The 15777-nt window shown below is 35.2% G+C and overlaps 1 protein-coding gene across 4 annotated transcripts in view; it reads right to left on the bottom strand.

Moving 5' to 3' along the window:
• ATAD2B (ATPase family AAA domain containing 2B) overlaps positions 1-15777 on the bottom strand; it is a 149918-nt gene that overhangs the window by 73097 nt on the left and 61044 nt on the right. For all 4 annotated transcript variants that reach the window (XM_087863837.1, XM_087863839.1, XM_087863838.1 and 1 more), the window contains 2 exons: positions 7158-7317; positions 2112-2202 (listed from right to left, as the gene is read on the bottom strand). In XM_087863837.1, the coding sequence (XP_087719963.1) occupies positions 2112-2202; positions 7158-7317 (251 nt within the window). The remainder of the gene's footprint in view (positions 1-2111; positions 2203-7157; positions 7318-15777) is intronic.

The following is a 15777-nucleotide window of genomic DNA, read 5'->3' as shown; positions in this document are numbered from 1 at the left end:
TACTGTTTAAGTAAAACATCAAACATAATGAAGGCCCACAAGATAGATGCCTCATTGATACACTTCGATTGTTTTGGCCCTCTTAGTGAAAATGAATAGAGAACCTTAAGCTCCTACTATTTGTGCATGTGATCTAGACACCAAAATTATGTAAGGACTACTTTTAAAAATCACCCCTATTAAGCATCCAAACCCCTCCATGTACTTGGGAATTTATTTCAAGGTAAAAGTTACCAAATCCATAACCCCTAACAGGTCAGCTGTCTGCAGTTTTTCATCAAGACTACATATTTTTTTTCTTAGGCATAAATTTCACTGAATTCATACATGTTAAAACATGTTTGGGATACAGAAAGTGGTAAGTTCATAATGAATTTAAAATGTATTACTATTTCATTCCTGTTTGAAGACCTGCATTTGACTTTTTGTTTTAATCTGAAACTGGCTTCTTATGTCACTCTTCAGGAAGAAAATGGTATAGATACAAGCAGATTCTAAAACACCACCACCACTACCCCCAAAGGCAAGAGAAGTTTTTTAGTCCTATAAGAAATTATGTCTTTAATATGTTTGAACTTAAGAAACTGACTAAAAGCCAAAATAAATCACTTGGAATAATGAGAAGTTGTGGCCTTTGGAAATGAAAAAAGAAACTAAGATTCTTATTTAGGATAAAGAATTAGAGTGTAACATTTCAGATGGTAGATAGAGGGTTATAGCAAGTAATTTTAAGATACCTATCGCTTAGGGAATTTCCAAAGTTATCTGAAGACTTCTGCTTATTTCAGTTAAGGATCATTCTGTGACAGAATCACAGAAAAATCTACAAAGATTTCCCAGTCTGATCGGTACACTAATAAAATAATATCATAAAAGTAGGAAATAAAAGGGGTCAAATTTCAAAAAGGGAAAAGATTGGATTTTGTACCAAATACCACCCTCTCCCATTAAGCAGCACAAGGCTTTGCAAAGGTCAAGCCAAATTAACATGAAATGGGTTTGGCGCATGCTCTCTTATACCAGGCAAAGCTTAAACTGGAGTAGTGCTGGAGAGATTTACGTTTTCTCCTCACCAGAAGATGTCGAGGTCTTTGTGGTTCAAAAGCTGAGGGATGTTGCTTCGGAGATGGAGGTCCCTGTGGATGAAGAGGATAATTCGGATGTAGCTAACTGAATGGACTAATGTTCTATTTAAGTTTTAATATCTGATGGTGGATCCCAATGATTTTTTTAACTAAGTTGTTCTTTCTGGTTTTGGTAACTTTAAAGTTTTCCCAAGTAGACTGTTGATTGGTAGTGAACTTATTTTGGGGATTTTTTCATAATGCTTAAAAAGTTCATGGAAAAAGATTTCTTAATTTTTATTTGTGAGAGAGTAAGAGGAAAACAGACAAAAGATAGAAAAGAATGAAGGAGAAATACCATTTTGTGTATACTCAGTTGCTTCATACTGTATTCATTTTTATTTCAACCTAGTTAGAGCCAAACCCTTGAATTCCATCACCTATATAGGATCATGTATGCATATAAAATACTCTCAGTACATCCTTTTAGGACAGTAGTATTCATTCACTCTGTGGGGAGGATCTTCCACTCTGTGAATAATTTAACATTAAATTGGAAAGTTTTATATTTGGGGAAATACTACCAGATGCCAGTAAGTATTTTCTTTGAAGACTCCTCTCACTCAACTTCTTTCTAGACCACAGGCATGAAGATGAGCCCATCAGGTAATCTGCAAAGTAAAAGACTACAGTCCTGCCTTCAACATGGACCTTCATCTCTCAAGGTTAAGCTTATTTTTCTTAGTAGAATTTCTGAGGGAACAATTCCTAAAAGGACACACGGCAGTAATATTATGGAAATCCAGCACTCAATGAAAGGAATATTACTACTAGCTTTGTTAATAATCAAACACCTAATGGCAGCTAAAATTGTAATTTAGAAGTGTTCAAATTTCAAATGAAACATTCAAAATAATTCTTACATTTAAAGGCAGAGCCAGCCATCTATTGCACAGAGACATAACTATATTCATTCACATTCCAAACATAGGGGAGGCTGAGCAGAACAAACAATAACAATCAAAGAATTCAAATAACAGCACTCACCAACACATTTTTCAGCCAATTCACCTAAAAAAGCATCTGACAATTTTGGATTCCAGTCTCTGGTATGGATTTGTAAAATGTGTTTTCTTGCCTAAGAAAAAAAGTACAAATAAGTAAAATACCAACAACCTCTCAAATGTATTAACTGGAACAAATTTATGTACTCATCATACCCCAGAAAAACAACTGTTTATTTTAAAAGAAATTTAAACACCATAGCATCCACATCAACTCTGATTTCCACAATAACAATGCAGTAATATGCTGGAGATATCGTGTGTCTGTTTCACAAACTAAGATATTTAATCTTGAGAGGTAAAGGAATTGACTAGTGGAACATAAGACTACATGACTAATCTTGACTGATGTAGGACTAGATTCAAAACTAAGTTTCACTGTTCTACCACATCAGATCATTTTTACCATCTAAATACATATGAACAAGAAACTTTAATGTGTTATAATATTCATAACCTTTTTTATTAAAATATAATTAACATATAGTGCTATAATAGTTTGAAATGTATAACATAATGATTCAACAATTCCATACATTACTCAGTGCTAACTTTTTTTTTTTTTTTAAGTAGGCTCTTCACCTAACACGAGGCTTGAACTCACGACCCTGAGATCAAGAGTTGCATGCTCTACCGACTGAGCCGGTCAGGCACCCCAATTAGTGCTAACTTTTAAACAAACTCTAGATTTAGATTTCATAAAACTTTTGGTTCTATCATATGCATGAGTTATTATAACTGACAATGAGCTAAACAAGTAATTTAAAACTTGAAAATAGTTTTAAGTTGAAACGGTTTTCAATTATACAAGTATAACGCACATTATTACCTCGTAAGTTAGTAGATGCCTTGGCATTTAATAAATAACAAGGCAATATTTCAGTAAATATTAATTTAATTCATTTTAAAAAATCAAATGTTTGAGCAATTCTACCTTGATTTTTTTTTTCAAAATAGCATCCTCTACCTTGTATCTGATTGTATATCACAATCAAAATTTTAACATCTTGGTTTCCAATTAAATGAAATTTCTTCTTCTTCCAGTCAAAAAGAAACTGAAGTAGTAAGAATCCATAATCAGCTGATATTACCATCATGAAGAGTTCTATCAGACTTTTATTTTCAATTTTGCCTTCTTTCAAGGAAAAAACACTTTGTAAAACTTGAATGCACTCATACCCTTAAATCTGCTACTTGAGCTTTTAAGATTATGAAAAAGAGGGGAGCCTGGGTGGCTCAGTCAGTTGAGCAGCCAGCTCTTGATTTTGGCTCAAGTCATCTCCAGGTCCTGGGATCAAGCCTCACAAGGGGCTCCACACTCAACAGGGAGTCTGCTTGAGGATTCTTTCTCTCTCTCCTTCTTCCTCCTACCCCTATCCCTGCTCATGTGCACTCGCTTGCACTATCTCTAAAATAAATAAATCTTAAAAAAAAAATATGAAAAAGTAAATTATAACCAAGATGATAATCTTAGTAGCTTGATGAAGAATTCGGGGTCCAGGACCAAAACAAAAAGAACTTCAAAGTCATCAAGATAAACGTTGCTCAAAAAGTTGATAAAATCTGTAACAACAGCTATTGTTCTAATTCCAAGTTGTAAGTTAGGTGTTCAGCTACCAAAAATAAAGCAATGATGTGACACTTATTTTCTTCCAACTTGAAGTATCTGCCTGAATAGATACTAAAAAAGTAAAATCTAGGTAAAAAAAAAAAAAAAATCCGAGAGCTTATATTCTCTAGAAGATGACATTAAGAATCTATTTGACCTCATTAGCAGCACGGGCACCACTTGTAGAAGACCCTTACAGAATTAGAAACACACTGAAAAAAAATTCTGGCTGGAAGACACCTCAAAAAAGATCTGTTCTTATCCTGTCATTTTACAAAATAAGTCAAGGTTTACAGGAATGAAATTAATTAGTTAAGGTCAAAATTATTGGCAGGTCTCTAAGATGTTCAGTGCCTTGCTCTTTGTCTACGTAATCAATCAGAGTCTCCCTTCTTTATCGTAAAAACAAGAAATAGAAAAAGAAATTGCTTAAATCAGAAATACTTCACTACGCACTTTACTCTATATGGCATACAGAATAGTAAATTATACTGCTTCCCCTAAAAGAAAGTAGTTTCCTCTACTATTAAGAGTCAGAGGCAAATTCAAGCTCCCCATTTTTCAGGATTCATAAATACACACATAACAATAATCTTAAGTGTTGATGATAATAAAGGAAACAAAAGAAATTAAAAAGCATCACTGCCTCAAGAAGGTATGTGCTATTTCATGCTAATAAAGAGTTAACTAAATTACTAAAATTTGGAAGAATCAAGGCTTGCTTTTACTTTTTTTTTTTTTTTAACTTTTATTTGGTCAAACAGCAGGAGTCATGATATTCCACTGCCCAAACTACAGGACAAATATGAGACACTGACTGGTATCACTTTAAATTAATGTCCCAAACAGATCCTTATCACTGTCTTTAATCCTTCCCTAGGTCATTCATTAGGTCTATCTCCTAACAGACTAGTTCAGTTTCTCTGTCTTCACACCCAGCTTCTCATTCAGACCTTGCTTCTTAATTCACTGAGAAAACTAAAGCAGTTAGAGGAAAAGTTCCAGAGACACTCCACACTAAATCTGTCCACCTGTAGGCATTTGTACCCATAATATTCTGTCTTCTCCCTAGTATCACAAACTATCCAATTCCTATCTAAAGTCATTCTCGCCACCCATATAGTAATACTATGGCCCTTCTTGCCTATTAAGGACATACTGGGTAATTCTTTCTCGATTTCATCACCAAAATTTCCTTCTCTATTGGCTATTTGTCCCAGCTTAAAAATAACACACTTTCTCTTGCCTCTAATTCCCTCAACATCTATCACCTCAATTCTTTGCTTCCTTTTGCAACAAAACTCTTTGAAAAACTTACTTTCATTCTCTGTCTCCACTTCCTCTCCTCCTGTTCTCTCTTAAACTAACCATACTCCAGTCAGGCTTTTTTTGCACTCACCTCTATGTCAACTTGCTCCCATCTAGGTTAACTGATAACCTACATAATGCTAAAAACAATGGCCAATTTTCTCATCTTACTTAAATGAGGAACATACAACAAAGTTAGTCACAACCTCTTCATTGATACACTTTCTTCACTTGGCTTCCAGAATCCACTCTGATACTTTTCCTTTTACCTTACTAACTGTTCCTTAGGACAGAGGATTGATAATCTCAATCTTACAATCTCATGACTTTAAATATTATCTAAGGAAAAAAAAACCAAACAAACAAAACTGTCCAAGCCTGTTCCACACAGACCAAGAAAAAACGACGTTAGGCTTAAGTCTCAAAGCACGGTTTCCTTGAAATGTAGAAAGTTAAAATTCACATGGAAAACTATGTCAAGATCCATGCTATACAATGTGGTAAGCCACTAGCCACATAATGCTATTTTATTTAAATTTTTAAAGAAAATTTAAAATTCAGTTCCTTAGTCACAATAGTGACACTTCGAGAGCTCAATAGCCACATGTGGTTAGTGGCTACCTGACTGGACATTGCTCAATGCACAAGGCAAATAAAGAATATTTCCATCATTACAGAAAATTCGATTGGACAGAGCTGTTCTAGACCTTGTTTATTGTTAAATCTGTGACTTGTGTGGACTGCACCTGAATTGTGAGGACTATAATTGGCATACATGACTGAGGGCCACATGACTAGAAGACAATTGGTTAATCGAGATAATGGCTTTTCTGTGCCAAAATGTACACAGACTGTGTTTCTTAGAACTAAACAAATTACCCACGTACGCTAGAGCCTAAAAGATGTGCTTGGACCATCAGAAGTCCCGAACAAGACAGCTGATGCTTTCCCATGCTGAAAAAGACTGCTCCCATTTCAGCCTTGTCTTCTACAACTAAGCACACCTCTATGCATTGATACAGTCCTGAAAGCTACACTGGGGTAATGAAAATTATGCTGCATATGCTAGGCTTCCTATCCCGACAAAGTCAGGTAAATTCAGTACCTAACTAAAGCCTTTAAGTTAGACAGTCAATCCAAAACTGAGACACCTACTAGTGGCTGTGCAGACTGATTTCAAGCTGAAGTATGAACTGCTCTACACAGCAGCACCACTGCCTTCATTTCCCTATAGTCTTGTACACTGTTCTAATCACAGCCTTTTACATCTATGTATGTAAACCAGGCACTTTACATGGAGAGCTAAAATCAAAGCTATGTAACAATTACAAATGTGTATGTGTGTATATTATAATATCTATATATAGTATCTTCTTTCTCTAGGTTATATTTATATGTTATAAATGTTTTAATTATGCTTATCTGAAATGTTAAATTATATGGGAAACAGTCAAATAAAGTATCTTCTCTACATATATCTCCCCCTTTCAAACTTGAGTTTCCAGTGAAGAGACAGTCAATGATTAAACTACTCAAACCAAGAACAACAATAAAAATGTCAAGCAGGATTAAGGAAAAAAAAAACTATATAAAATATTAAATAACATTTTACACAATGACTATACATTGCCCTGTTTTAACTATACATTCTTAAAAATATACTATTATGAATAACTTTTGCTGTTTTTAATTAAATATGATATCATGGTCATTTCTATAAAAATTTGCACATTGGGTTCTTATTCATAAACTCACTAATACTCTAAAAACATTATTTTTATGGGAACACAGCTCCTTCGGCTAACTAGAGACATATAACCTGCCATCCAAGGTAATTACTACAAATAAATCTGGAGAACTAAAGAAAAGAATAAATAAGCATTTCAGTAATCTAATCAAGGGTTTTCCTCTTCCTAAAAGTCATAAATATTCTAACAGGTATTAAGAGAAAAAGACTAAATTATTCAAGCATTTTTTTTAGAATTACTAAGATAGCCCCTTAAGTACAAAATTTTTAAAATGAAAGTTCATAAAATACCACTTTCAAAGTGCATATATGCTTCAAAACTGGAGACAAATAGATCTTCATATATTAAAAACAGAAACTTTTACCTTTTGATCAGGCAGGTTGAAAAGGAATTCTCTGTCAAAACGACCCGGTCTCCTAAGAGCAGGATCTATAGAATCAAGTCTGTTTGTAGCACCAATAACAACAATTTCACCCCTATTATCTAATCCATCCATAAGAGCAAGGAGGGTTGACACTATAGAGCTGTAACGAAAGTTTCAGACAAAATTGTAAATTAAAAAAAGGAAAGAAAAAGATTGTAAAAACTGCTCAGATTAAACTTTATCAGTCTTATATGCTAATAAATTTATGCCATGAATAAATTTTAGTGCAAAATAATGTACAGAAATCATTTTTGAAAGTATTCAAACAAAACATTTAATAAACACAGAAACAACAAAAGAGATCAGGACTTTATCAAAATTAACAATTCTGCACTATCAAGAAAAATGAAAAGGTACCTAAAGAATAGGAGAAAATATCAGCAAATTATATACCTGAAAAGGGTCTAGAGTCCAGAATATAAAAAGAGCAATCACAACACAACAATATAAAGAAAATAAACGCAACTTAAAACAGTCAAAAGATTTAAATAGACATTTCTCCACAGAAGATATACAAAGGGCCCATCATAAGGGATATCCAATCAAAACCGAATGGGGTACCACTTTAAACCCACTAGGATAATAAATAATCAAAAAGACAGTAAGTATTGACAAGGGTGTAGACAAATGGGAACGTTCACACACTCCTTGATGGGAATGTAAAATGGTATATCTCTTTTGAAAACAGTCTGACAGTTCCATCAACTATTAAACATAGAGTTATCATATGATCCAGCAATGTCCATAAAAGACTTGTACACAAATGTTCATAGCAGCTTTTGATTCACAAGAGACAAGAAGTCGAAGCAATGTAAATGTCCAAAAACTGATGAATGAATGAATTAAATGTGGCATATCCATAAAATAAAATATAATTTGTCAAGAAACACACATGAAATACTGGTAGATGCTATAATATGGGCGAACCTTGAAAACACTGGGCTCACTGAAAAAAAAAAGTCACAAAAGCCCCCATACTGTATGATTCCACTTATATGAAATATCCAATAGGCAAATCTACAGAAACATCATGTATATTATTAGGGGTTGCCTAGGGTTTGGGGCGACTGAAGAGGAGGCTGGAGAGAGATGGCTAAATGTTAAAAGGTTTCATTCTTTCTGGGGAGATGAAAATGTTCTATAATTGATTATGGTGATGGTTATACAACTCTGGAAACATACTGAAAGCCACTGAACAAACAGTTTAAATGACTGAACTGTATGATACAGGAATACTATCTCAATAAACTGTTTTTAAAAAAGAAATATAGGAGCACCTGGCTGGCTCAGTCAGTAGAGTATGTGACTCTTAATTTCTGGGTCGTGAGTTTGAGCCCCACACTGGGTGTAGAAATTACTAAAAGTTAATTAATTACAAAAAAATTTTTGAAGAAATATAGTCTGTTTTAACAGACAGTAATCTTGGGGGGGTGCTTTATGTCTGGCAATTTATATGATGTTTAGCGTTCCTATAGAATTACATTTGCATTATTGTTATAATTTGGATGATTTCTTTAGAATGGCTACTAAGTTCAAAATCATTTTGTACATATTTTAGTTTTTGAAACTATGACTTAAACATTTCTGAACAAAAATATTGCATGTCTAATTTTAACAAAAACCGTAGTTCTAGTAACAAAGGTCTTCCTAGTGTTTTGTAACTCTTCTCACTTCTATCCCTTTATTCTTACTGCTACACCTGCCTGAAATAACTTCTCCAATATGCTCAGTAAGTTAAAGAAATCATTCTCACTCCCAAATAAGCTGTTCGAAATGTTTCTCAAAACTATAAATGGAACCAAAATGCTAGAGACCCTACATACATGTATAGAGAGGATTTGTGCTTGTTCTAATTAAATAAGTGAAAATTAATGATCTAAGTGTCTCACTTCAGATATAAAGGGTGCAAAATAAGCATCCTTAAGTGTAAGTTCATATTTAACCTCCAATTTTTCCTTAGTACATTCCAATCACAGAGAGGTATCAAGTGTTTGTTAAGATTTATCAGCATTTTGGGGGGGCCTGGGTAGGTCAGTCAGTTAAGCACCTAACTCTTGATTTCAGCTCAGGTCATAATCTCAGGGTCCTGAAATCAAGCCCCAAGTCAGGCTCTGCGCTTATCAGGAAGTCTGCTTGAGATTCTCTCTCTTCCTCTGTCTTCCCCTCCCCCACCCTCTCATATAAATAAATACATCTTTAAAAAATATATTTATCAGCATTTTTAAGTGTTCTCTACAAGGGTTTTCAGAAAACAAAGCCTCAACCATGGTCAGCAACAGAATTGCAACCTAGCTTAGATACTACCAAAAGCTGTCTTCTTTAGAAAAATCAAATGACAAGCCTCTGGATCAAAATCTTTTAGTAACCCTTATTACGTTCAAAATAAAGTCCAAACTAGTTAATACTTCATTTGAGGCCTCCTTGCCTGCCCTAACGCTTTCCCCTACACATCTTCTAAAAGCATTTGCACTACCTTCAAATATGGATCTAAATAAAATCAACTGGAATTGTTTTGTATGGTGTGAAGAAGGATCCAGTCTTATTTTTTTCATGAGATACCCAATTCTCTCAGCATTATTTATTGAAAAGGTCATCCTTTCCCAAGAGTACTGCATTGCCTCTTTTATTATAAATCAAGCATCCACTTGTTCCATTTGTCTACTGGTCTAGTCTTCCCCCAACATCAAATTATCTTAACCTTAAGAGGCCTTAATAACCAGGAGAGGAAACACTCCCACCTTGTTTTTCCACAAAAGTCTTCACTATTCTTATTCTTTTTTAATTCCATATAAACTCCAGAATCATTTTTGTCAAATTCTACCCCCAAAAGTTATGATTCTGAATAGGATTACACTGAATCTATTGATAAATATGGAAGAACAAACAACTTATAAATAACCAGTCTTCCAACTCATGTACACGGTATTTCTCTCCATTTATTTAATATTCCTTTAATGTTTCTGAATCAAGTTTCATTCGTTTCTCCAAAAATGTACATGGAATTTAATTTATTCCTAATATCTTCTTTTCTAAATGAGTTTTTAAACAGTGATTTTACATTTTTATGCAGAAAACTGGTACACAGAAAGGCAAAATTCGCTATAATGACTGATTTAACCTTGCTAGATGCTCATTACTACATCTAAGAAGTTATCTAGAGACTGCTTTGGAATTTCTACATACATAATCATATCATCTACAAATAATAATGGTATTGTTTATTCCTCTCCATTACACACACCTTATATTGTTTTGTCTTATCAGACTACACTGATTGGGACCTATGTACAGCACTGATCAGAAGTGTTCATAGCCATGCTTATAACTCTCATATTAAAAGTTTTCATCTTTCAACATTAAGTTTGTAATAGATTTTTATAGATACCTATATTCCTCATTCTCTGAGATGAGTGACCTTATCAAAAACAAGTATTAAATTTCATCAACATTTCTTCATCTACTGAGATGATTATATGATTTGATTTTTCGTTACCATGATAATGTGATGAATTTACCTTAACTGATTTCTCTCATATTAAACCAACTTTGTATATATGAAATACAATCAATTTGGTCATGATGTATTATTCTTTTTATATCTTCCTGGAAGTCACACGTTACTAGTTTGTTTAGGAGTGTTATATCCACATTCACAAGGAAACTGGGTTCCAATTAACTTTCTCATACCATTCTAAACAAGTTTTTTCTTTTTAAGTCTTTTGAAGAGAAACTTGACACACAATACACTGAACATACTGGTTTTTAAGATTTTATTTATTTTTTTGCGAGAGAGAGAGAGAGCACACACAAGCAAGGGAGGAGGGGCAGAGGGAGAAGCAGACTCTCCACTGAGCAGGGAGCCTGATGTGGGACTCGATCCCAGGACCCTGGATCATGACCTGAGCCGAAAGCAGATGCTTAACTGACCGAGCCACCCAGGCGCCCTACACTGAACATATTTAAAGTATACAGTAGAGTAAGTTTTGAAGTGTGTATACACCTGTGAAACTACCATCACTATCAAAATAAGTAACATATCCAAAATGCTCTTCCTCACGTCCCTTTGTAATCCATCCCTACTGCTCCTCCTTCACCTCTTCCAATCCCCAGGTGACTGCTAATCTATGTTCTGTCACTACAGATTAGCTTGCATTCTCTAAAATTTTATATGTATGGGATCATACAATAAGTACTTTTTTTTTTCTGGATTCTGTCATTCAGCATTAAGTATTTTGAGATTCAGCACACTGTTAGTTTACTAACAGTCTGTTCCCTTTTACGGCTAAGCAGTATTCCATTATATGGATATACCACAATTTGTTTATTTATTCACATGTTGATGGCCATTTGGAGTGTTCCCAATTTGGGACTATTACAAAAAAAGCTATGAAGATTCAGACACAAGTCATGAAGATCTTCCCGTTGGTTTTTTCTTAAAAATTTTATACATTAACCTCTTAAGTTCAGGCCTTTAACTCTTAACCTTTAACATTTAAAGAATTTGATACGTCACACTGCATTCCTAATAACCCCTATTAGTGTCTTCTTTTTCTCATGACCAATCATGCCAGAGGTCTGTTAATTTTATTATTTTTCAAAGAAGCAACTTTTGATTTCTTCAGATCTATATACCTTTCCTTGCAGTTCATATATTGTTCACTATTTTTTGTTTACTAGTAACACAGAATTAAAACAATAATTCTTAACAGCAAACAAAACTCTCTGCTTATATCTTTTTGTTATTTGTTTCATGTATTTTGTATATTACTAAGCTTTGGAAATTAGCTGTGATTTAAGCCATGATATATGATCAAATTTTATAAATTCTGTGTATGTTTGAAAATAGTGTTCACCGTATATTTATCTTATGTAAGTAAACCCACTAGATCATAAAATATGGTTGTTCACATAATCTATAGGGCATTAACTGACTTTTTTGCTCATTTGGTCTTTTAATTACTGAGAGGCATATGGTATCTCTCACAATGATTAGCAATTTGACTCTGCAGTTCTGTCATTTTTTGTTTTATACAATCTGAAACACAGTCATTAGGGAATTACAAAATCTAAATTGTTACATCTTCTAATAAACTGAAGCTTTTATGGGGTGCCTAGGTGGTTCAGTCAGTTAAGCATCTGCCTTTGGCTCAGATCATGATCCCAGTGTCCTGGGATCAAGCTCCGCATGGGACTCCCTGCTAGAGGAGAGTCTGCTTTTCCCTCTGCCCCTCCCCCTGCTCGTGTACGCTCCCTCTCTAATAAATAAATAGTCCTTAAAGAAAAATTGAAGCTTTTATCATTGTAAGTTGGTCCTCTTTACATGTATAATAATGCTTTCTGCCTCACAGTCTATCTTCTCTAATACTAATATAGCTACAGCAGTATTCTATTAGTATTTACTTGGCATATTTTCATGACATTTTAAGAATGACTATTATGGACATTTTATATAAATAAAATAGTTGGGGCACCTGGGTAGCTCAGTCAGTTAAGCATCTGACCTTTAATTTTGGCCTCTGATCTCAGAGCCATGAGATCGAGCCCCGTGTCAGCCTGGGATTCTCTCTTTCCCTCTCCTTTGCCCCTCCCCCCAGTTCATGCACTCACTCTAAATAAATAAATAAATAAATAAACAAACAAACAAACAAACAAAATCTTTTTAAAATAAATAATAAATAAAATAGTATAACATGTGACCTTTTGTGTATGAATTACTTCACTTAGTATTAAGTCTCTGAGGTTCATCCATGTTACATGTACCTGTACAAGGTAAACCCATGTAGCATGTGTCAGAATTTCATTCCTTTTTAAGGCTGAATTGTACGGATATAACACATTCTGTTTATCCATTCAGCAGCTGATGGACATATGGATTATTTCCATGTTTTGGCTATTATGAATAACACTGCTATGAATATTTGTGACTAAGGTTTTGCATGCATTTTTCCCACCATTTTACCTGGAATCTTTTTATATCCTTATACATAGTGTGTCTCTTATAAACAAAGTGTCATCATATTTTATTTTTCCCCAGGTTGACAATCTTTGTCTTTTCAAAAGAACATTTAGGGGGAGCCTGGGTGGCTCAGTCGGTTAAGCCTCTCAGTTTTGGTTCAGGTCACCATCTGATGGGTCATGGGATCGAGCCCCAAGTCAGACTCTACTTGAAGATTCTCTCTCTCTGCCTCTCCCCCCCAACACTCTCTCTTTCTAAAATAAAGAAATAAATCTTTAAATCTTAAGAAAAAAAGAACATTTGGTCTGGAGCATCTGGGTGGCTCAGTCGGTTAACAGCGGACTCTTGATTTTGGCTCAGGTCATGATCTCAGGGTCCTGGGATCAAACCCCAAGTTGAGGCTCCATGCTCAGTGGCGAGTCTGCTTGAGGATTCTCTCTCTCCCTCCCTCTCCCTTTGCTCTCCCCCCAACTCACATGTGTTCTCTCTACAATAAATAAATAAATCTTTAAAAAAACAAAAAAAGAACATTAGTCCCTTTACATTTCACATCTTTTTTTATATATTTGGGTTTAAATCTACAATTATATTTTTACTGTTTCTCCCACTGGTTCTATGATTCCCCTCCTATTTTTGACTGCATTTCGATTTTCTTATTATTCTGTTCCTCCCCCCAACCACCAACACTTTAGAAATTACAATATGTTTCTGTTAGTAATTACTCTAGAACTTAAAACTTGCATACTTGGTACTCAACGGTTCCCCTTCCAAGTTTGATGGATAAAGACCCTGCCAGATAACCCCTTCCTCTGCTTCAGAAAATAACTATAAAACCTGTACATAATAATACATAAGCATATACTTGAAGGAATCAGTACGTAAACAGAGACATACACACTTTGTTGGAATTTCATGGTCATCTGGAGAAAAGGAGAACATAGAGAAAGCAAGTTCCCCTCTCTCTGGCTTTTAACATGGGGCTAAGTACAGTGAGGTAGGTGAGGAAGATTATGTTAAGGGAAACCCCTTAACTTTCCAGCCTGAGAGTTCAGAAAAGAGAAGGCTGACTATTAACACTAAAGAATGTGGGGGATACCACAACGGCAAGAACCAGTGAAGACATCCCCAAACTCTATCTACCCACATCTCTGAATGACCCCTAACAACAAAGACACAGAGCAAAAAAAGCAGCTAAAGATGAAAGATCTGAAAGGAGACCAAAGCTGCCAGCCAAGAAACAGTCTGTAGTTCAAGCCTAAAACAGAAAATTATCTGTAAAACATAAGAAATACTACTCATAAAAGAAAAATAATAAAATTCAGAGCCTTCACAAACTAACATCAATAAATTCAGGATGCAATCCAAAATTGCCCAACAAATGAAGAACCAAAACAATAACATATTTTCAGAAGAAAAGAAAGTCAAGCAGGCCTAACAGTGAGATGAAACCAGATGTTGAAGCTAGCGTAAGAAGGCTTTTTTTTAAGATTTATTTATTCATTTGAGAGAGAGAGAGTGCGCGCGCGCACGTGCGCGCGCGGGAGCATGTGAGCGTTGGGGAAGGGAGAGGGAGCAGAGGGAGAGGGAGAGGGAGTCGCAAGCAAACTCTGCACTGAGCAGGGAACCTGATGTGGGGCTCAATCTCATGACCCTGAGATCACAACCCAAGCCGAAACCAAGAGTCAGACACTTAACCGACTACATCACCCAGGCGCCCCTAACACAAGAGGATTTTAAGCAACTATTAATAACCTCAATGAAGTAAAACAAAATGTTCAAATACATGAAAATCACATTGGGAAAAATAGAAACGATGAAAAAGAATCAAGGAGCGCCTGGGTGGCTCATTCAGTTAAGCGTCCGGCTTCTGATTTCAGCTCAGGTCATGATCTCAGCATCATGAGACTGAGCTCCACATTGGGCTCCCTACGCAGTGTGGAGTCTGCTTAAGATTCTCTCCCTCTGCCCCTCCCCCTCCATGCTCGCACACACGTGCACACAGACTTTGTGCTTCTCTCTTGAAAAAAGAAAAAAAAATCAAATGTAAGCTCTACAACTGAAAAACTAATTTCTGAAATTAAAAAAAAATGTGTTGGTTGGACAAAACAGCAAAATGGACATAACAAAGTAAAAAGGACTGACTGAAGATATATGAAAGTATTATCCAAGATGAAGAGAGAAAAACATTGAAAAAAGACAAATTTGCAGATACATGATAAACACAAATCAGAATAAACACAAAGCCCATACAGAGGCATGTCACAGCTAAGCTGTTAAAAACCAAAGTCATAGGGACGCCTTGGTGGCTCAGTCTGTTAAGCGACCAACTCTTGATCTCAGGGTCATGAGTTTGAGTCCCACTTTGGGCTCCACCTAGACATGGAACCCACTTAAAAGCAACAACAACAACAAAACCACAAAGCTATAGAGCAAATACTCATAGCAGCAAGAGAAAAACCACATGATATAAAGCATGGGAACAATGATCCATCCAATTAATGGCTTTCTACTTCTAGGCTACAATGTAGGGGACACGGAATCCTGGTGGCAATCAGCTGACTCACTGAGTGGAAGAGACAGAGCTAAGATTCCAAGGACACCAAC

This window comes from Ursus americanus, chromosome 7 (genome assembly GCF_024610735.1).
Source record: "Ursus americanus isolate L20-20 chromosome 7, mUrsAme1.1.p, whole genome shotgun sequence".
Classification (NCBI taxonomy): domain Eukaryota; kingdom Metazoa; phylum Chordata; class Mammalia; order Carnivora; family Ursidae; genus Ursus; species Ursus americanus.
This window is presented reverse-complemented; position numbering and strand designations above follow the sequence as displayed.